The sequence below is a fragment of the Phragmites australis genome, chromosome 7 (genome assembly GCF_958298935.1).
Source record: "Phragmites australis chromosome 7, lpPhrAust1.1, whole genome shotgun sequence".
Lineage (NCBI taxonomy): Eukaryota > Viridiplantae > Streptophyta > Magnoliopsida > Poales > Poaceae > Phragmites > Phragmites australis.
In genome coordinates this window covers 22,485,440-22,506,556 of record NC_084927.1, presented here as the reverse complement: position 1 = coordinate 22,506,556, position 21,117 = coordinate 22,485,440, and the positions used below count along the sequence as shown (strand labels likewise).

General features: G+C 44.4%; 1 protein-coding gene, 1 non-coding gene and 2 pseudogenes across 2 annotated transcripts; 2 read left to right on the top strand and 2 right to left on the bottom strand.

The window, feature by feature from the left end:
* Positions 1-2,762: 2,762 nt before the first annotated feature.
* Positions 2,763-8,488, bottom strand: LOC133924231 (F-box protein 7-like; annotated as a pseudogene).
* A 412-nt stretch (positions 8,489-8,900) lies between these two features.
* On the top strand, positions 8,901-11,227 carry LOC133924232 (uncharacterized; annotated as a pseudogene).
* Positions 11,228-12,733: 1,506 nt separating this feature from the next.
* LOC133924230 (uncharacterized protein At4g26450-like) lies at positions 12,734-17,106 on the bottom strand. The gene is made up of 4 exons (XM_062369676.1): positions 14,890-17,106; positions 14,068-14,248; positions 13,897-13,945; positions 12,734-13,170 (listed from the first exon to the last, which is right to left on the bottom strand). Exons 1-4 carry the CDS (start codon positions 16,812-16,814, stop codon positions 13,118-13,120), a joined length of 2,208 nt encoding a protein of 735 aa, XP_062225660.1. The 5' UTR covers positions 16,815-17,106; the 3' UTR covers positions 12,734-13,117.
* Positions 17,107-18,598: 1,492 nt separating this feature from the next.
* On the top strand, positions 18,599-18,737 carry LOC133925665 (small nucleolar RNA Z247). The gene has a single exon (XR_009910942.1). It is a non-coding gene; the product is annotated as a small nucleolar RNA Z247 (small nucleolar RNA).
* Positions 18,738-21,117: the final 2,380 nt, after the last annotated feature.

The following is a 21,117-nucleotide window of genomic DNA, read 5'->3' as shown; positions in this document are numbered from 1 at the left end:
ACATGGGTTACACTAATACCTGTTTTTTCATGATGAAATCCCCCTGAAACAAGAGTAAGTAGTATGGAAAGTGAGGAACACCACCTTAATTTGTTGCAGCTTCCATTAATCAGTTAATAAATAAAAACTCCAACCAGTGAATTAACCAATAAACAAGAGGTACCAATGATTATACCTTGAGATGTACTTAAAAAAAATTATACCTCAGGTGCCAAATTTTGTACATCAGGTGCCAAACTCAACTTATAAATTTTGTATCTCTTGATGCCTTTCCAAGGACCATATAAAAAACTCAATAAATATTGGCGCGCATATAAACCAGCCAGTAGAACCCTGGTGTCTGAAAACTTGTTTGAATTAAAAGTACCAACCAATGCTTACGGTCCCTCACATGAATTACAGCAGTATTTGGCTTGGTGCTTTGCTTCTCGCCGAACTTATCTCTTTTCCAAAGCATGAAATTATCAACCTCGCTTTGCTTTTCTTTTTTTCTTTTTTGCCCCAAAGATTGTTAGGAGTAGCTGTGATGGATTTGCGTTAAAGACGATCATGCATGGCCCGGTAAAGAGTAGCAGCTCTTTCTCCTTTGTTTAAAGGGATTGATAATCTTTTTCTTTTTTCTTTGAGTGAGTGAAAGAAATTGGTTATCTGTGGGAAATAATAAAGCAAGAGAAAATTGCAAAACCCACCTGCAAATTTGATTATTTGCCAAAAACACCCACAACTTCATTTCCGTCAGTAATCCACCTATAACTTTTTTTATAGCAAATGCCCCCTATGGCCACACATAGCATAGCCCTTCTGTGGCTTCAAGGGTGGCGTAGTGACTTTTAACATTGTTGCTAACATATCTATGACCATCTAATCCAATTTAACAATCCATTTAACATATCTATGACCATCTAATCCAATTTAAAAATCCATTTAGTGCACTCTCGACTTGTAGGTTTTCGTGGTCATAGAAATGTTGTAAACCATGCCATAAGTCACCATGCCACACCACAAACTACTAAAGCGCTATAACATGCGGTCAATAATATTTAGGAGGGTACTTGACAACCGAGAAGAGTTGTGAGCTTAATACTTGACAACATTTAGCCACGCGTCTCTGCCTTCGCGACTTTGCCCACGTGCGGGGCCACGGCATGCACGTCGTCCCCACATGCTCTAGGTCTCCATACGCGACGCAATCCCCTCTTCATCTCTTCTCAGAGAGGTCAGAGGTCACGGCAATCGATAAGTACAGCCAAAGGGAAAATCGATTCACTATTACAAAACTATGTTAGAGACGGGTGGTAATCCATTTACAGAGGCGTTTAGTCACCCGTCTCTGGTCGAAGGTTCGTGGAAATTGACGATTTTTATAGGCAAAAAAACCACCTGTGCGTACCATATTTTCATAAGTGGTTCCTTAAGCAGAACTCCTCTGATAATCGGTTTCCACAATCGATAATTTTTTCCAAAAAAAAATTATTTTTGCACTCGAGGAACCCCGCTGTGCTTTTTTTTTCAAAGATGGTTAGGAGAAGCTGTGATCCATTTGCGTTAAAGAAAATTATGCATGTCCCCGTAAAGAGTAGCGGCTCTTTCTCCTTTGTTTAAAGGGATTGATAATCTTCTTTTTCTTTTTTCTTTGAGCGAGTCAAAGAGATTGGTAATCTGTGGGAAATAATAAAGCAAGAGAAAATTGCAAAACCCACCTGCAAATTTGGTTGTTTGCCAAAATCACCCCCACAAACTTCATTTTCGTCAGTAATCCACCTATAACTTTTTTTTATGGCAAATGCCCCCTATGGCCACACATAGCATAGTGCGCGTTGCTTCAAGGGTGGTTTAGTGACTTTTAACATGGTTGCTAACATCTAATCCAATTTAACAATCCATTTGGTGCACTCTCGACTTGCAGATTTTAGTGGTACGATCATAGAAAGTCACCATGCCACACCACAAACTATGAAAGCGCTATAGCAAGAGATCAATAATATGTAGGAGGGTACTTGACAACAAAGAAGAGTTGTGAACGTAATACTCGACAACATGGGCGGGGCCGCGGTATGCGCGCATGCTCCTACGTCTCCATACGCTATGCAATCCTCTCTCCAGCTTCTCTCGGATAAGGGAAGATCGATTATTGATGATTCATGTCCTAATGGACTAAATTATCTGGCAAGATGAGATCTCGGTTAACAAATGTTCTTCAACTACTGAGCTTGTGACCTTATCATTAAGCAAATCTAATCATTCTAGATTGAATTTTCGCTCACCAAACCTTTTATTGTACTGTCTCCTGCGCTGCAGGACACGTACCTTCCTCCATGTGGCGTGGAATTACCTCGTGTATAAGGAGGAAGACCCCAAACCCAAACCCAGCAGCATGTAGAAGAAGCACCCACTACACTCAGTCAATCGAAGGTGCCAGCTACCACCAAATAACCAGATATCCAGCTGATCGAAGGGCGTGTGATTCGACGATGCCTCTTGCAAGTCCTCTCGCGCATCTCAGAACCATTTGGTTTCCAGAACGACTTGAAATGCATGCAACTTTTTTGCCAACCAGTGGGTAGCTAACGGTATATGTTAATTAGGTTTACAATGAACTTCTCGAGATTTGATCATTTGCTATCTCTAACCCTTGAGGAAAAATAATTACATATGTGTTTCCCATTCAGCAAACGAATGCATCAGTAGACCACAACATATCTATGACTCGAGCGGTTCATGTATCCAAGATGCAAAGGATTTCCAGCGATTAGAAAGAAATGTACAGAGCAAAGCATATTTCATTAAACATTACCCGTTGATTATTCAGCAATCAAGCAACTAGAAGCAAATGTTTTACTGACCAATCCCAAAATACATGTTCCATTATTCGCCTAGACCACCACACCGTTATCCAGATTCAGGAGTTTACAACGATAGACAATGCTTGCTTATATGGTACAGAACCATGTAGGAGGGCGATTTTCCACTCGTTTCTGAACAAAGCTTATTTTTCTGCTTGCCCCGTTTTCAAGCATCAACAAACATAGCCTATTATTATATTTCATAAACAACAGCATGCAAGCAACCTGAATAAGAAATAACAATCATCACCATCTTAGCCTGCAATAGGGCCATCAATCATCTCCATCTTAGCCTGCAATAGGGCCACCAATCATCTCCATTCTCCGTCGTCTTTGTAATCATGAGGAACTCACCCAGGGACAAAGTAATCCATCTTCTCCACTGGGAGGTTTAGCACCGAAGTATCAGCCTGGACAATTTATGCAAAATGCTCGGTCAATCATACTATGTAGAGAATACTATGCTTGAAGTTAGAAATTAGACTGCAAGCTGCAGTTGGCCCCTTCCTCCAATGGCATTCTTATCACATGAAATAGTACAACATTCACCTAACCGCCATACCTCCTCAAATGGAACAAACAGAAAGGGAGCCAAACCCCTGCTGTGGGAAACAGCAGGCACATCTGGGTCATGCGTCTCACCCTCCTCCCAGCCCTCTACGAGTTCAAGTATGCTGCCTTTCCAGTTTTTCAGTTCACTTGCATTCACTCCGGTAGTTAGAATTTAATACATCCAACCTGTTATTTGCACCAATTGTAGTGCCTCTAAGCCTGCAGAACGTTGGTGCAAATTTCAAAGACTAGGAACTGACGATAATCATCAAAACCTACGCAAAATCTTTTTTTTTTCTCGAACGCGCAGGAGAGCTGCGTGTCATTATATTAAGAAAAGAGAAGGGTCTCAAACAAGTTTAAAGCCGTACCGACGGCCGGGTTAGAGTTAGATTACAGAGTACATACGCACCTGGGAACTAAGAGACGACCGAGAAACCTAAAAGACTCAACCCAATAAGGAGCGCAATGGAGACATTCCTCCGAGGCACCAAAGACGCGCCTCCTCGTTGATCTCACGAAACAGGCCTACGACCGAAGGGCGCTCTCCATCGAACACGCACCGATTGCGATGCTTCCAAATGGACTAACACACCAGGACGACCCAAGAATTCAGCCCCTTACGGATCTCCTTGGAGACTCTACGCTGCGTTCCGCGCCACCACTCTTGGAAGATTGAGTCAGAGGGTCCCGGAGTTAGGGCGTGCAGCCCAACACGAAGGAGTGCCTTAAACCACACCTCCCTCGTGAAGACACAGTCCATAAGGATATGTTGAATCGACTCCTCCGCCTGATCGCATAGCAGGCACTTCTCCGGATGCTGCAAGCCCCGGCGCGCGAGGCGGTCCGCCGTCCAACATCTATTCAACGTGGCCAGCCAAATGAAGAACTTAGCCCGCATCGGAGCCTTTGTCTTCCAGATCCTCTTGTAGGGCTCAAAGCCGATAGAACCCGTGAAGAATCGGCGGTAAGCGGAGCTAGAGGAAAACATGCCCGAGGCCGAAGGAGTCCACACATGCTTAGCAGAGCGCCCAGGGTCCAGAACCATGCCCCCCACCGCGTCCACGACCAGGAGGAACTCCAACGCGAGCACAAAATCTTACACAAAATCTTAATAGAAAATACCTAAGGTGCATCCTAACAAGTGTGTACCGATGCCCCGGATACAGGAGTGCCAATTCCATCTGCATGCCCGAAAAAGTAGCTCGTATTAGGAAGAACATGATGGATAGAGCTGAAAAAAGCATAAACAAGGTCCAAAATTTTCACCTGCCCATCCTCTGACAGTATGTAGTCGCCTGTAAATACACAATCACTTTTTGATGCTCGAAAATGCATGCACTTGACGGCATCTTTAATTTTCTATGGGGAAATCTGCTCTTCACGGGAAAGTAAAACATCAATGTTACAAGTGAGAAACATGCTGTTAGGTGAAAAATGACAACAGAAGGAGTTCTAATAGGGGACCTTATAGAGGAACTTCCTGCTTGGGAAAAATCTCAAATAACGGTAGTAGCAAACCTGAAGATGAAAGGGATGTACTATCATTAATACTAACAACTTGGGAATACTAAGAACATGAAATCAATATGAAAAATAATCATAATATAGCCATAATGATCAGTGTTTGTAAAGGTGAGTATCTTGAAATCTAGAAAGAGTTCTAAAAAATAAACAAATAGTGCCACCATACCACATTGACAGTTTTCTTGAATTGCCACTCTGTAACTCCAGTATGAATGAATATATGTGTTCCTACTGACATAGAGACCTGACGAAGCAACAAGTATCAAAGTCAATGCAAATATAATACACCCACAATACTGAAGGCTCTAACAATTAGACAGCAATAACAACAGAAAAATCAGGAAATTAAATCAACAACTTTCAGCTTGTTTTCAAAGAAAAAAAATCTATCAGAATAGTACCATCTGTGCGAATTGCAATAGGCCGAGTTTGCACCGAAAACCAAAACTAACACTTAACAGCACAATATGCCTTGATTTAAACTCAAAAGTGAATCCAAAGAGCATGGTCACTGCAGGTCATACTAACAGACAACAGATCAATATTGTATAAAAAACAACCATGATGCCTCAGATCTCATGTGCAAACTAAAGTGGGCACACTAGACAAAATGACAGTCGAAGTTATGTATATCTACTTAGCACTCTGTATGAGATTTTGGTTTATGGCACAGATACACTCAGGTATACATCTTAAAGCAACTTCCATTAATCATTTACTAGTTGTCATGGTGACCGCTTCATCGATGAAATCGTAGTAATCAGATAATCCCAGGCAGCACTTGGTCAGGTTGAACTCAAAGCACTCTATCTATTTGGAGAAATATGCTTTAGTAATGCACCATATTATATGATCCACTGCTTCTTGAATATTTACCATCACTTCGGAGTCTTGATCTCTGCAGCCACATGCTCCTCCAAGAAGAATCATACAACGACTGAACCATCCCGTAGTTTGCCTCCATTCCACTCCTCTTAATATTATAAATTTGGATGCTTGTGAAAAATGTAAGAGCATGAAAACCGAATAAAAACGAATAAGTACACTAACCTGCCAAGTTTTCAGGCATGAAGTACGCCACAAAGTAGGATTCCGTGCAGTATATTTCCACTTGCGGCAGACACATGCAGCCCTCCCTAAAGTATATGGGCTCATTCTTGTGAAAATCTGTTGAAAAAAATAGCCATAAAACAGTTTAAGGAAAGTAGTATTGCATTGATTATTGATGTCAATGATGCTTGCTTCTTTTCATGCCAATTCTATGATAGGATGAGGTACATGGAGATACTTATGGTGTGTTTGGTTGCCTGCATATGGCTCAGCCAGGCCCATGGGATGCAGGCAGCAGGTGTTTGGTTGCTTGCATGCCACCCTGAGCCTGGCTATGCAAATGCATGCACTCAGCCTGGCTCTACAGAATTTGGGCGTTTCTACAGAGCATGGCTCGCTGGATGCAGGCTGGTGCCCATCTAATGATGCTATTTGTGTGCATTAAGTGGCATTAATGTATTTCGTAGAATATCAAGGCTTAACAAGGTAAATTAAGGATTATAAGAGTGCAATGACGTAAAATAAATATCATGGTAACACTTGGTTGTCCATTTTTATCTCATGCAACATGTCTTCGTGCGAGCAACCAAACACCATCTCTTCTCAGCCATACCGAACAGATGCAAGCAACCAAACAAATTGCTACCGCATGCACTCAACCTGGCTGAGGTGAGCTTGGCTCACAGATACGGGCCTCAAGCATGCGAGCAACCAAACGCACCCTTATCTACTTAGCAGGAAATAGATTATGGATCAATCAAGTATATTAGCTCCTTCTCATGATGATTCCATGATATAATGAGATATATAGAGATACTTAGCAGGAAATACACATGGAACGGACATAAGTGGAGAACAATTTAGTTAAGTGTTTTCAATTCCTGCATTAAGAGGATGAAAATAAATGCTCCTCAGTTCGTATAATCATCACCTTGAAAAGTAGTTCATCAGGTAAGCAACGATGAATTGAGTGCCGGATCAGGTTTACAGCTCAATCTTGTGAATGGTGGTACAGGCGGAACTCTTATTCCATATAATTCTGTTAAGGAATTAGATGCCAAAAGACAAAAAACTGGCTAATCCCCCATAGCGCTAAAGAAGCTAATGCTCAGCTGTCATCTTGTGAATGGTGGTACAGGCTGAACTCTTATTCCATATAATTCTGTTAAGGAATTAGATGCCAAAAGACAAAAAAACTGGCTAATCCCCCATAGCGCTAAAGAAGCTAATGCTCAGCTGTCATTCTTCAGTTAAAATGAAAAAAGTGGCAGACAACCAGTTCAGCTTCATGTTATACTTACTCAGCCAGGGTCTATCTGTTGCAATGTATCTCATGCTTGGTAAATGATCAAACGCGTTAAAGTCAGGCTGAATATCAACAGAGATACCTGCACAAGAAGACAATATCATATCACGTAAGTGTGTCAAATTGAATGCTAAGAATAGATCCAAAATTCAGCCACAGAAACACAATGTCCTGTAGATATGCTAATTCTTGAATTTTATACAAAACATTCCTAAGCCATAATTAAACAACAAGCGGTAAAGAATTGGTTTTTTTATCTCACCCTGCAGACAAGAAAAAGTTCAATGAGAATACCAATCTTGTTAAACTGCATACCCCACAGCAACACAACACAATCCTAAATGATGAGGTCAAATAACAATTTAACTCCAAAACTCGATAAGTAACAGCACTAAAAAGTAGCCCTAATTAAGTATACTTACACCTTTTCAAACTAATATCCCAGGCAACATGCTTTCCATTGACATTAAGCACCTGATTCAGGTGATTTCCTTATGATTATAATCCTTGTCTCCTTGATACAGGATAACCGCTTCCAACAACTCATGATGACCTCGGTATACCTTATTATATGTACATTGTAATCACAATCCTTTGAATATTTCAATAACGAGCACTACAATATCACATGGACAGTTTGAGGATAAAACATATATCCTAGGCCATTAGCTACCGAGATCATTTTCTCGATTTTACTCGTTTCTCAACAGACCTGATACAAACTTCAAGTGTTTGCTGCCTCTCGTTAATAGATATAAGCATAGATAACTAGGCCCTTGAAAATAGCTGTATTTCCCTTTTTCCATGTGATTTGACAATCAGGACTTATACTTGGTTCAGAAATATCTTCGTAGTTTTTACTTATTTGAACCTATAAGGAACAACAAAGCGTGAACAGAAAAAGATCCTGACAAAATCGCACTATTACTCAATCTCCTAACTCCTAAGCGATTGACGCATCACGCGATACCAATAATTACATCCACAGGTAGACCCGACGACAAATCAATGAGATAGAAAAAAAACGGAGAATTTCTCCGATGAATCCCACAAGTTCGCGTGGAGGAATACCTGAGGAGGCCATCAGGAGCCGGAGATTTGAAGGCTCTGCAACGAATTGAAGCGGGAACGGTACGCGCCTGCGCGCGAGGCGAAGAAGCCCGTGGCCTCTTGAGAGTTAGTTTCCGCTCCGCTTCTCCGACGCTTTCGCGGCCGCCAAATCAAGCGACGCAAATCCGGGCGCACCAACCAAGGCTCGCCGGCACGAATCGAGGCTCGGCGGTCCCGAGTCAACCCCGCGCCCCCGGCACGCCGCGACGAGATAAGCCCAGGCCGCCGCCCGGCCTCGCGCCGCGCCGGTCGGCGCGCTACGGGACCTCCGCCAAAAGCCGCGCGGCGCGGCGGAGCACGTCACGTCACGTCGGGACCGAGACGTGGCTGTGGACTACGCCAGCAGGGCCAGGGCGCGCGCTCGAGATGTGGCTGCGGAGCGACCGAGCGAGCCAAAGCGAGGGAAGGAGGACACGAGATGGTTCGAGGCGGCCGCGACTTGCCGGCGTTGCCTTGCCGTCTTGCCCGCCTCCAGCAAGGGGAGCTTCGTGATCTGACGGCCGAGATGGCGGGCCCACGCCAACGGACGGCATCCAGAGGAGTTCGAGGGGTTAGCGAACGCCATTTCCCATCAGAATTATTTTTTTCCTTTTTTTGGGTACTTTCCGGACAGTAGGTAAGCAAGACGATAGGGCGCTAGCAGGATGGCGGCAAGCTTCTGCGCCGGCCCCGCCGCCTCCGCGGCAACAAACCCTAGCTCCGCCGGGCACGGCCTACAGACCCTAGCTCCGGCCGCCGCGCTGCCTGCTCGATGGAGGCCCAGCCGGCCGAGTTCCGCCTTGCCCTCCCTCCGGCGCCACAATGCCGAGCTGTGGCCGCTCCGCGTCGCCGCCGGCGCTGACCCGAAGGTGAGACATTCGGGACCTCTTTCTTGCCTTTCGTGGTTACAAAGTTTGGGTGTGAGGCACCAGCAGAGTAGTTAGGTCGTGGAAAATTTCGCCCCTTTGGGCCTCTTTGTGGATGGAGGACAAGAGAGATTTGCAACAGGAGTATTACAGTGAGTGAATGGAGAACTAAACTGTTTGTGTTAAGGTTCCATTGATCATTTGCGATAAGTACGCATCTTTAATGTACATTCAGTATGCCCAGGATTAAAAGATCATGCAGTGTTGGTCTATATTTGTTGGATAAATTTAGAAGATAAGCTAAAATTGGAACGCTTTAATATTATTCTGGCAACACTCGTGTATCTGGAGAGCATGGGAGATACTTTTTGGTTCCTATGCTAAATTGAATAGTTTGAACAGTGTGATATACTGAGAAGAGAGCTATAGGATTTAAGGCGTAGTTGTAATATTGTGTTTTAAGCTACTGTTAAAACGTGTAATGAGATAAATTAATGAAATATTTATGTAACTGGGATAAATGTAACCAGACGAGAAACAAAACTATTAAGAAGTGCTCATATTCTTTGTTGGAGCTTCTTCTTCATGTATTTCATTTTGACCAAGTGTGATTCATCGAGTTTAACTAAAATGAGTATTTCTCTGTAGACTGTCAACGGGGAAGATTTGCCTCCTATGAAAGACCTAATTCAACTATACAAGACAGCTTTTCTAGACGGAAACGACGAGGTTCTTGATGTAGTCGAGAAGGCAATCACTGCTGTGGAAAAAGAGAAGAGTAGGGTAGCATCTCAATTTGAAAGTATTACAGCCGAAATAACTTCTGGGAAGGAAAAGTTTCTTCGCTTAAATGCCGATCTGGAGAATTTCCGGAAGCAGACTGAAAAGGAGTATGCAAAGTTTACATCAAATATACAAGTGGAAGTTGTTGAAAGTCTGTTGCCTCTGGTTGATAGTTTTGAGAAGTTTAATTTAGAGATCACCCCAGGGACTGAGAAGGAGCAGACGATTAGCACAAGCTATCAAGGGATATACAAGCAATTAGTTGAAACGTTAAGATATTTGGGTGTTGGAGTTGTCGAAACAGTTGGCAAGCCATTTGATCCTTTGGTAAGTATAATTTACTTTTTCTGTCATCCATTTTATTCACATTGTCAGTGGCTGCCTCCCTAACAGCTTGGATACACAACACTTACAAATCTTGTGAACATGCATAAAAATTTATGTTCTGGTATCAATAAGTGCATAATGATGTCTAGGTTTTCTTATGGCCTGGTTCATAATGGATGTACATCATATATTACCCTACCGAGTTGAACTTAGCTTTCACACAATATCAGTATGCACTTCGGAGAACTTTGGGGTAGTAGGAATAATGCTTACAAGTAACATCCAGACTAAATTGCAGTGTAGTTCTTGATCCATATAATCATATAAAAATGTAATTTTTCAGATACTTACAGTGCTTGCATGTTGCATCTGGAAGTGAAGATATGCATGAGAAATGTTACTTTTCTTTTCGCCATATATGTGTTATTATGAGAGCTCATACCTTGTCTTTTCTTATGAAGGTACATGAGGCCATCGCACGAGAAGAATCTGTGCAATTCAAGGCAGGGATTGTCTCCCATGAAGTCCGCCGAGGGTTCCTTCTGAAGGAGCGGCTGCTAAGGCCTGCCACTGTGAAAGTCTTACTGGTTCTGGCAAACAAAGTGCAAGCTCGGTCAAGGAGGCCAAAGATGCTGCTGTTTGAATCTGGTTGAAACGATCAGCGGCAACTGATAGCAAAGCATCGTTCTTTTTGAGCTGGTTCTTTTTTATTTTAACATGGCGGAGGCATTCGATTTCAAATGAGAGGGTCTCGTATGTATACACTCTGGTGTTACAAACTTACACCAGCTTTAAGTTTTGCTGTTAGAGCAACTTCAATAGAACATTGATAATACATCATCCATATCCTTATATGGGTTGCCATATATAAAGATTTTCTTCCATATTACTTCCTCACTTTAACAACATATTCATATTTCACTCTTTATATTCTCTTTTATTTTTTAATAGTATTCTATAACTAACAATATATTTGTGGATTCACATATAATTCTCTCGTTCTCTCTCGCCCTCTCCTTCCCGTCCTCGCCAGAGCAAGGCAGCAGACGAGTAGCACCGTCGAGCCACCCCGACTCCCCTCCTTGCTGTTTGCCACCGAGATCCCCGATGAGTTGTGCTGTGAGCTCGTCCACCACCTCCTCGACATGCCTCACCAATCGAGCTCTACCACCCGCGTCCCCTTTCTTCTTCCTCGCTAGCCACCGACCTTCACTCATAGGCCTCCACGCTGACCCGTCTCCTCGAGCTACTTCCGCCTGAATCGAGCCCACGGTGAGCTTCACCGTAGCCCCAGGAACCTCTCACCGGCCCATTCCCCTTCCCACTTCCTCTGGATCAAGTCGCTGCCGCCGACCTACCTCGCCAGCGTGCATGTCTTCGCCACCACCCAAAACGGGTTCCCCTCAACGCGCTGGTCACGATGGTACCACTCCCCGGCTGGACCTCACCATCGTTCGCTGCCGATGAGCGGTCAAAATCCAACCAAATCCGATCAAAATCCAATAAAATCCAACCAACAGAGCCAAAATTCAAGAAGAGGAGGGACACTTGGGTGCGGCACGGCTCGATGCGAACGCGGCTGGGGCGATGCACTCGGGTGGCTTCGGGACAAGGAGCAGAGCACAACCGAGTGGGAGAGGAGGGGTGGCCCTGCCTATAGCGGTGCAGCTTAGAGATGTGCTCAGGGAGAAGAAAGATGAACAGAGGCGATGCTCCTCCCTTGGGCTGGCCGCGGGGACAGGAGCAGTAGCACGAGGGTGACCAGACATTAGAGGATGGTGTGGGAGAGAGACACATGTACCGGAGGAGGCGGATGACGAAGCCGTCAAAATGGCGTGCCCATTGGAGGCTCCCTTGGAGATGGAAAATGGCTCGTTTTGGCAATCGGCACGGATGGAGGGTGGGATAGCTACTCGTTGGAGATACTCTTACTTGGTGTAATTTGCTGGAATTTTTCCCACAAAAACAGTGGACCAATGGACACAACCATATGACACCTTACTGACTTCTTGCCTTCGCCATTTACGTGTCGTAAAGCACTTCAGGCAACAAGCTTTGCCATCTGGATTAGATTTTGCTTAAACTCAGCATACCATTCCACGAATTCCATCAATCTCCCTAGCTCTTCTCCCTTCTTGCTACGACACCTTTCACACATTCACATCTTGATGGAAAGGCCTCAACCCATTGCAGGACCACCAAGCTTGTTTGCATAGGTAGGTAGGGCTTGCTCTACAAGCAGAATACAAGCCAAATGCAAAATCCCCTCAAATTAACGAGGAAATTAGTTCATATCCTCTGCCCGATTGAAGAGATTTGGCTTAATTTTGATACCTATCCAAACAAACCACAAATAACACACAAGTTACAGCACTACAGGAACACAGACATAACTGATAAACAATTATTTTGCAAAATATCAAACTGTTTACAAACGAAGAATTCTTTCGGATGAGTACTCTATCGGCCTGGGGTCAATCCCTCGAATTATATGACAGACAGCTATATGATAACTATTAACACTAGTGTGTTGGGCAAGGCAGGGAGAGTGAACAATTCTACTCTACTATTTGAGCTAACAGATGCAGACCCTGGTCCCACGAAAGCGCCAATATGGCCTGGAACATGCAAGTGTGTGAGATGCTGCTGCCGTACAAGCATATGGGATTCTATGTGTGAGGCACAATCTACTGCTTTATTTCCGCCAATACTATATAGCTCGTATTTATCTGTCAGACTCCTGAACAGTTTCGGCAACACGAGTTGGTACCAGATCAGAAGAACTTTTCATAGTCTTGAGGTGGCTGGTCCCAGACCTCCATAAAACCTGAAACCATAAGAGTAAAATGTTACATCTCAGTGTTGGGGAAATAGGGCAAAACTGCAAAATGCCTCGCAAGGATCTTAGGACAGGATGCATTCCAACAAAATAAGAGTTCCAGACTTTCAGTGAACTAGACAGAAAAGGCTTTGGTGCTGATGAATTGTGCAAAAATGTCAGCCACGTTTCTGGCAAATGACAACGCTTTGCAACTTCACTGTTGTGCAAAAGACACAACTCAAAGTATGAGCACATCATACAATAAGATGACCCTTTTTCAGATTTCCCGTTTGACATATAGCACAGGAAGTTATGCAGGCTATAGACTGCTATACTTTTCCTAATAACGATGGCAAAAGCCACCTATATATTGCATTTCCGGAACTATCTGTCTGCATTGGACAAAAAAATATGCTGCTAAACTTGAGCAATTTCAATATATCTATATTGCATGGATTTGTGGAGACTGAAGAATGTTACAACCACATATACATCTCCTGTGCTTGTCATCCTTGTTTTCTCAATTCGAAAATTCAGAAATTAAAGCTTAGGCATATCTTTTGTGGTCTTTTAAGTTTTCAACAGCTTTTGAAAGTAAAAAAGGAAAATGAGAGAATGTCAGCAAAGCCACATATTGAGGCATACAAATATGCACTACACAGGTATCAACAAAACGACAATATAAAGCACATAGTCATAGAAAGACTAAAAGTGAAGAAGCAGAAAAGTTACCAATGTCGCTAAGAGAACTATATATTGTATCATCCATGACAGTTGTGCCCTGCAAGAGCAAAAAAAAAATGTAAGTACTCCATTACAGATGAAAGAAATGAGGCAAGATCTGACTCTGAAATTTTTATCATAAGCATCTATTTGATGACTAAAAATAGCAGGAAACCTCACCTCTGAACCGTTTAGGCCCATCCCAGCTTGAAGGTCTGTTTGTATTGATTGGTAGCATGGCATATCAGCACCAAGGTAATCGGAAATGGCAAGACTATAACCATCTTGGATACCATGAAGAACGTCAGTGTTCACGGGTGGGTTCATCATGTTCTCCATGCTAGAATATACCATCTCACTTCTGATTAACAGTAGATTGTATTAGTAGACAAAAATGCAACAGAGTTCAAGTAGGTGGCCAGCAGCCAGAGTCTATAAATAAACATATCCAGTAAAATTAGTAAACAGCAGTTGACTGAAGCATAGACTGACATGGCCAGAGATGGCTGCCCCATGTTACCAGTGATGGGCCCTATATAATTAGATTGAAAGATGGTGACCAAAATACAAGCTAACCAGAAATCTGTAACAAGTCTGATCAATGTTCTTAGGGGTTAAAAATTGATTGCACTATAGCCCAAATTAATTCATGTTCCAGCAGTTATGCATGGGTTCCATGTTTTTCTTGACTGGAAATAAATGTGAAAATGGATATCTTGCTGTTGACTATTTGACATAATGGCAAGAATTACAAGGAATCAGCCATGAACAGCAGGACAGCTGCCGGCCTTGTTTACCAACAGCAGTGTATTTAGCAATAACTACCACTAATAATTGTCTGCAAAAAGATGGTCACCTAAAGGTAACTAGTCAGGGACAAGTTTCTTAAAGGGCTCTGATTCCCTGTATCATCAACCCATAATATCGGAAATAAAAACGAGACATTTGCTCTATGACTATGTATCTTTCACCAGAATGAAACAGCAGAAAAGAATAACTCACTTTGCTTTTGAAGTGTCACAAGCATCAGCTTCAATTGGTGAGTCATCTTCGATATCAATAACTTGAACTGCCTTATTTCCTAATAGAAATGGGCCATATGTGTCAGCATTACTTGGATTGTTACCAACAGTTTTTCCAAAGTCAACTTGTTGCTTATCTTGTATCTCCATTGAACATCCAGCAGTGGAGCATTGGCCTAAACGAGTATCAGTTCGCATCTCAGCAACCTCTGGACTACCAACCAGGTTGAGGTCACGTATTTTAAATGAGCTAGACTGACCCAGCTTTTCCTCTTCCATTGTGACAACAGCTTCTGCTCTGATATTAGGTGATAACTCCGCACCAACTGTTTTCCCTTTATCCGATGAATCAATCAGCTCTTCATCTTGTGGTGGTGTATCTATATTATAAATTTGTATTCCATTCTCAACTTGCAACCTCAAGTTCTGACGAGAAGCCAATGCAGGAGACAGCTCATTGTGCTCCTTATTATCCTGAACTCCGTAATGTTGAGGGATATTATTACGTTCTTCCATTTCTTCAGTTTTGCCTTGTGTTTCCTTTTCATGGAATGTCACTGATTCTACCACTTGATTGCAAGCAGTGCTTAGGTCAGCATGTTCTTGGCAGACCAGATCATCTTTACTGTCTGCCTGGATGCTACTTAAGGAGTTGGCATTTGTTCCCCCATCAAGTGCCATCTGTGAAACATCTTCAGAGGAAACTGGATCAACCTGCTCAGCTACAGCAATTTCTCTTTGGGCTGGTCCTGCATTCCTGTGTGCAAGCACTGATCGTGGTCTTGTTGGAATTCTTGCAAAACTACAGCAGTTCAGCAAATGTCTAGAATCATTACAGGAAGTGGTATCCATAATCAAGACCTCATCATCTTCTTCAGCCTTCTCATCCAAAGTCTTATCATCTTCAGTCTTCTCATTCAATACACTACTATCTTCAGGCCTCCCATCTGAAACCTTTTCATCTGAGGACACTGGCAAATGTTTTGTCTCTGCCTCTTGGACAACACCAGAAGAAGCATTGTTACTATTACCCTCACCATTCAATTCTTGCTCCACTACCTCTGAATTAGACACCAGACTATCCTCCTGCATTTTATTTGCCTCACTCTCATCTTCCACCTCTTGCAGAGCATCAGCGTTATGCCGGATATTGTTGTTAGAACTAACCTTTGACCCAGTATCCTCCAGCTCCGACTCCCCCATCGCCTCCACCTTCGATGCTGGCCCCTCCCCAGCCACCCCTGACACACTACTCCCAGCCTCATCAATCGCAGCTCTGCCTCGCAGCTCCCTCCTAAAGCCAGGAGCCCCATCCTCATCCTCCTCATCATAACTCCGGTTATCCGAATACCCCCTGCTCCTCCCCCGATCCCTCCCCCAATCCGAATACCTATTGTCAGCCCCAAACTTCCTCTTCCCCCTTCCATTGTAGTTACTACTGTTGCTGCTATTGTAATCACCACCACGGTTCCGCCGCGAGCGGGCGTTAGGATTACTATACTCGTCATCAACCCGCCGCCGGCCACTCCTGGCGTCGAAGTGAACGGGGGCTTCCTGCGCCGCCGGCAGCGGTGGCGGAGGCGGCAGCTGGCCCCATCCCCCAGCGCCGACTGCGCCGCCGCGCTGCAGGGAGGCCGGCGGGAGCACGCCCTTCGCCACCAGGTACTCGGCGGCGAGGCGGCCGGCCTCCATGAGCACCTCGTACTTGTTCTGCGGCGGTGGAGGCAGCGAGGCCACCGGAAGCGGAGGCGGCGGCGGGTAGAACTGCTTCTGGCCGCGGCTGTAGGCGCCGCCGCGCGCGAACGGCGGCATGCGGCTGCGGCTGCCGCCGTGCTGGTACTGCATCCGGGCGTGGTCGGATCGCGGCGGCGGCAAGCTCACGCCTTGCTGCTGCGCCCAATCCATCCGCAGGGACAGAAGCAACGAGCAAATCGCACGAACGAATGTAGAGACGAGAAGGAAAAAGAAATAGAGGGTGGAAGAAAACTTTTGCGTGGAACCCTAGGCCGGGCGGGGACTCACGGGTGGACTGCGGTGGCGGCAGCGACGGCGGCGGCGGCGACCATCGGAGCCGCGTCAAATCGAGTCAGGGCTGGCGTCTCCGAATTATAAATTCCGTTCTTTTGTGACGAAATGCAAAAAATGGAGGAAAATATGAAAGTGATTTGTGAATTGTGAGATACTAGTTTGATATTTCGTAGCAAAGAAGTTTGTTTCCTTTTTGCTTTTCTGGTCGGTTGGAGAGGCGTGCACACGTGGTTTCTCATCTCCGTGCTGGAGGGCTGGTTGTTGAGTGACAGACAGGTGGGCCAGGAAATCGTTTGGGTCGGTATGTCAGTGAGAGATGAGGTCATTCATGTGCAGATTGTGCTACGGATCAGGGTTAGGTTGGACGCGTTTAGACTGGCCTGGTGAGTCACGTTCTATTTGGACGAGTTGATTGCTCCAGAAACTTTTGAATTTTATTCAAATTTAAATTGAGCTCTAGAAATTTGGAGGACTCTTCCTATTGAAACAAGCTCTTGGAGTGCTGATACGTTGGGCTAGACGGTGTTTTGGTCGGTGTTAGGCTTAGGGTCGGGTTGTTTGAGTTTTTTAAGTTGTTGTTTCTCTAAAATCTTGGAGTTAGTAGAAATCAATAAAAGTCTGCTTTTAATTTCTGTACTTTTGTAGTAGTAAATAATATTTTTGTTTCTCAGAAACCGCAGTCACATGATACGAACAGTTGGGTGGTGTTGAAAGAAGGAGGCATAACGACAACCCGACGAAATCAGGTCAGCTTTGCAATGGGCAGCGAGCACGGATCTAGCGCACGTCAAGAAATGGGAGGAGGCATGTTAGAAAGTATAGGCTAGTGCGTGCGTATATTGTGGTGATCATGTCCACGTTCTGTGGCGTGCGTATCTGAACTAAATGAGAGGGTCAGAGGGTGAGTGAATCTTCAGGAAACGAGATCGTCATCCCGCAGAGCTAGGCATGCCATGTAAATCGGATCACGATGTGATGTAATCCAGCTATATAAGGAATTGATCAACCGCCTCTGTGAGGCGCGAGTTCTGCCATACATTCTTCAAAACTACCTTAATTTTTTCATGGTACCAGAGCCACGATCCAACTCTGATCAATTCCTGCCATGGGAACTCCCCGGTCTTCCATCTCTACAACTTCCATCAATTCCACTGCTTCCGCCCACGACCAATTTGGTCCAATGCCCACACCATCCTTTAGCCATATGATCAGTGTAAAACTGAATCAAGACAACTACCTGCTGTGGAAGACGCAGGTCATCCCCTATCTAAGGAGCCAAGATCTCCTGGGGTATGTTGATGGATCAACAGCGCACCCAAGCCAGACCATCGCCGTGCCGCAAGAAGAAGACGGCAACAACGGCAACCGCACTCGACGGGTGATGGTCAACCCGGAGTTTGTCACCTGGTACCAACAGGACCAGCTTATCCTCAGCTCCATCCTCTCCTCAGTGACGGAGGGGGTACTGAGCCTTCTCGTCGGCGCATCAACGTCGCGGGAGGCGTGGTGCATCCTCGAGAATCAGTTTGCGTCAAGCTCGCATGCGCACATCATGCAGATACGCATGCAACTCGTCACGATCCAGAAGGGAGACTCCAGCATTGCTGACTACTTTTCGCAAGGTGAAGAATCTCAGCGACACCCTCGCAGCCATCGGTAAACCTCTAGCTGATGAAGAACTGATCTCTTATCTCCTTCGAGGCCTAGGATCTGATTTTGATCCATTGGTGACAAGCATCACCACTCGCACTGATGCGTACACTGTCAATGATGTCTATGCACATATGCTTGATTTTGAGAGCCGCCAAGAGCACAACAGTACTCTTGTGCAAATTTCGTCCGCTAATCATGTCAGCAGGAACTTCCATCGCGGCAACGGCAATGGAGGCCGTTGTGGTCGTGGTGGAGGGCGGCCCCCTGCAAATCGCAACCCTCGTCAGAATCAAAGGGGGGCGTCAAGTAACAGAGGAGATCGCAATGATCTGCCCTGTCAGGTGTGTGGCAAGATTGGCCATGATGCGCTCAGGTGCTGGCACAGGTTCGACTACAACTATCAGGCCGACGACACCAACAAGGTTGCAGCAGCAGTGACCAACAGCTACGCAGTTGATTCAAACTGGTACGCTGATACAGGCGCCACAGATCACATCACCAATGATCTGGACCGCCTGACGATGAAGGAGCGCTACATCGGCAATGATCGTGTTCAAGTCGCCAACAGTGCAGGTTTGTCCATAAATCACGTAGGAAATTCTTTCATTGCTGCTGTTCCTCAACCTTTACTACTGAAAAATGTTCTGCATGTTCCTAAGATAAATAGGCATCTCCTGTCAATTCATAGACTTACAGTTGATAACAATGCTTATGTTGAGTTTCATCCAAACCATTTTCTTGTTAAGGATCAAACAACGAAGAACACTCTTCTCAGAGGCAAGTGTGAAGGTGGACTCTATTACCTGCCAAATAATCTTCTCAGCCGGGCCTTCTTTTCAGCCAGAGTCTCCAGAGAGCTATGGCATCGCCGGCTGGGACATCCTACTCCTTCAGTAGTCCATAGAATCTTAGAGAAGAATAATCTTGCTGTAATCCCAAACAAAGATCATTCAGTCTGTGATGCTTGTCAGCAAGCAAAAATTCATCAACTCCCCTTTAGTCCCTCTTTGCATGTTTCATCTAGTCCTTTAGAGCTGATCCACACTGATGTTTGGGGACCTGCCAGGGTCTCAATCAATGGATTCAAATATTATGTAAGCTTTGTGGATGATTACAGCAGATATACTTGTGTATTTTTTTTGAAACACAAGTCTGAAGTTGAATCCATTTTCTTGCAATTTCAGAAACAAGTCGAGAATCTGACAGGAAAGAAAATTCTTGCTGTCCAGTCAGATTGGGGGGGTGAATATCAACGCTTGCATTGTTATTTCAATCGTGTAGGGATCACACACCACATCTCCTGCCCACACACACATCAACAAAATGGACTAGTTGAAAGAAAACACAGACACTTGGTTGAAACAGGGATTGCTCTGTTAGCCCAAGCACACATGCCTGTTAGGTTTTGGGATGAAGCTTTCCACTTTGCTTGCTATTTGATAAATAGAATGCCTAGAAGAGTGATTAATCTTGACACACCTATATTTCAATTGCTAAGAGTTAAACCTGATTACAAGTCTCTGAGAGTCTATGGTTGTGCATGTTGGCCCAACTTGAGAGACTATAATTCTAGAAAACTAGATTTCAGGACAAAGCAATGTGTGTTCGTTGGTTACAACTCACATCATAAGGGATACAAGTGTCTTGATAGGCAGACAGGTAGAATTTATATATCCCGTGATGTTGTGTTTGATGAGAACTGTTTTCCCTTTGCCTCACAATCAGTAATGTCCATCGATCCAAGAATCACCAGCCAACAACCTACTGCCTTGCCTTCTATAACACCCACACACCATTACAGTGAACGATTTCTCACTGACTTAAATCCGACAACAGAATCAGAACACTCACCCAGATCTGTCCCTACTCCTAACAGCATTGCAATGAATGAGTTTTCTACTGATATTGGACTAACTAGTGCCATTGACACTGAATTGCCTGTGTCTAGTGAATCTAATATTGCAGATCCCCAAGATGTGGCCGCTGCTTCAGCAGAAACAGAAGAAACAGAACAAGTTGAAGTGGTTCAACGTCAACATCCAATGGTCACTAGACTCAGGAATAATATAGTGAAGCCCAAGAAGTTCACAGATGGAACCATCAGATATGCTGCTCAGGCCACAGTACAGGGTCAGACAACAATACCTGCAGAGCCAACTTCACATGTTCAGGCCATGCAACAGAAGGAGTGGAGACAAGCCATGGAAGAAGAATATTCAGCACTGCTAAAAAATAACACATGGACTCTTGTGCCACCAAGAAAAGGAGTAAATCTTATTGACAGTAAGTGGGTGTTCAAGCTGAAAAGAAAAGCAGATGGTTCAGTAGAAAGATTCAAAGCCAGACTAGTTGCAAAAGGATACAAGCAAAGGTTTGGTATTGATTATCTAGACACCTACAGCCCAATTGTTAAACCCACAACAGTGAGGATTGTTTTATCACTAGCTGTGTCTAGAGGGTGGAAAATGAGGCAGATTGACATCCAGAATGCATTCTTACATGGTGTATTAGAAGAAGAGGTATTCAT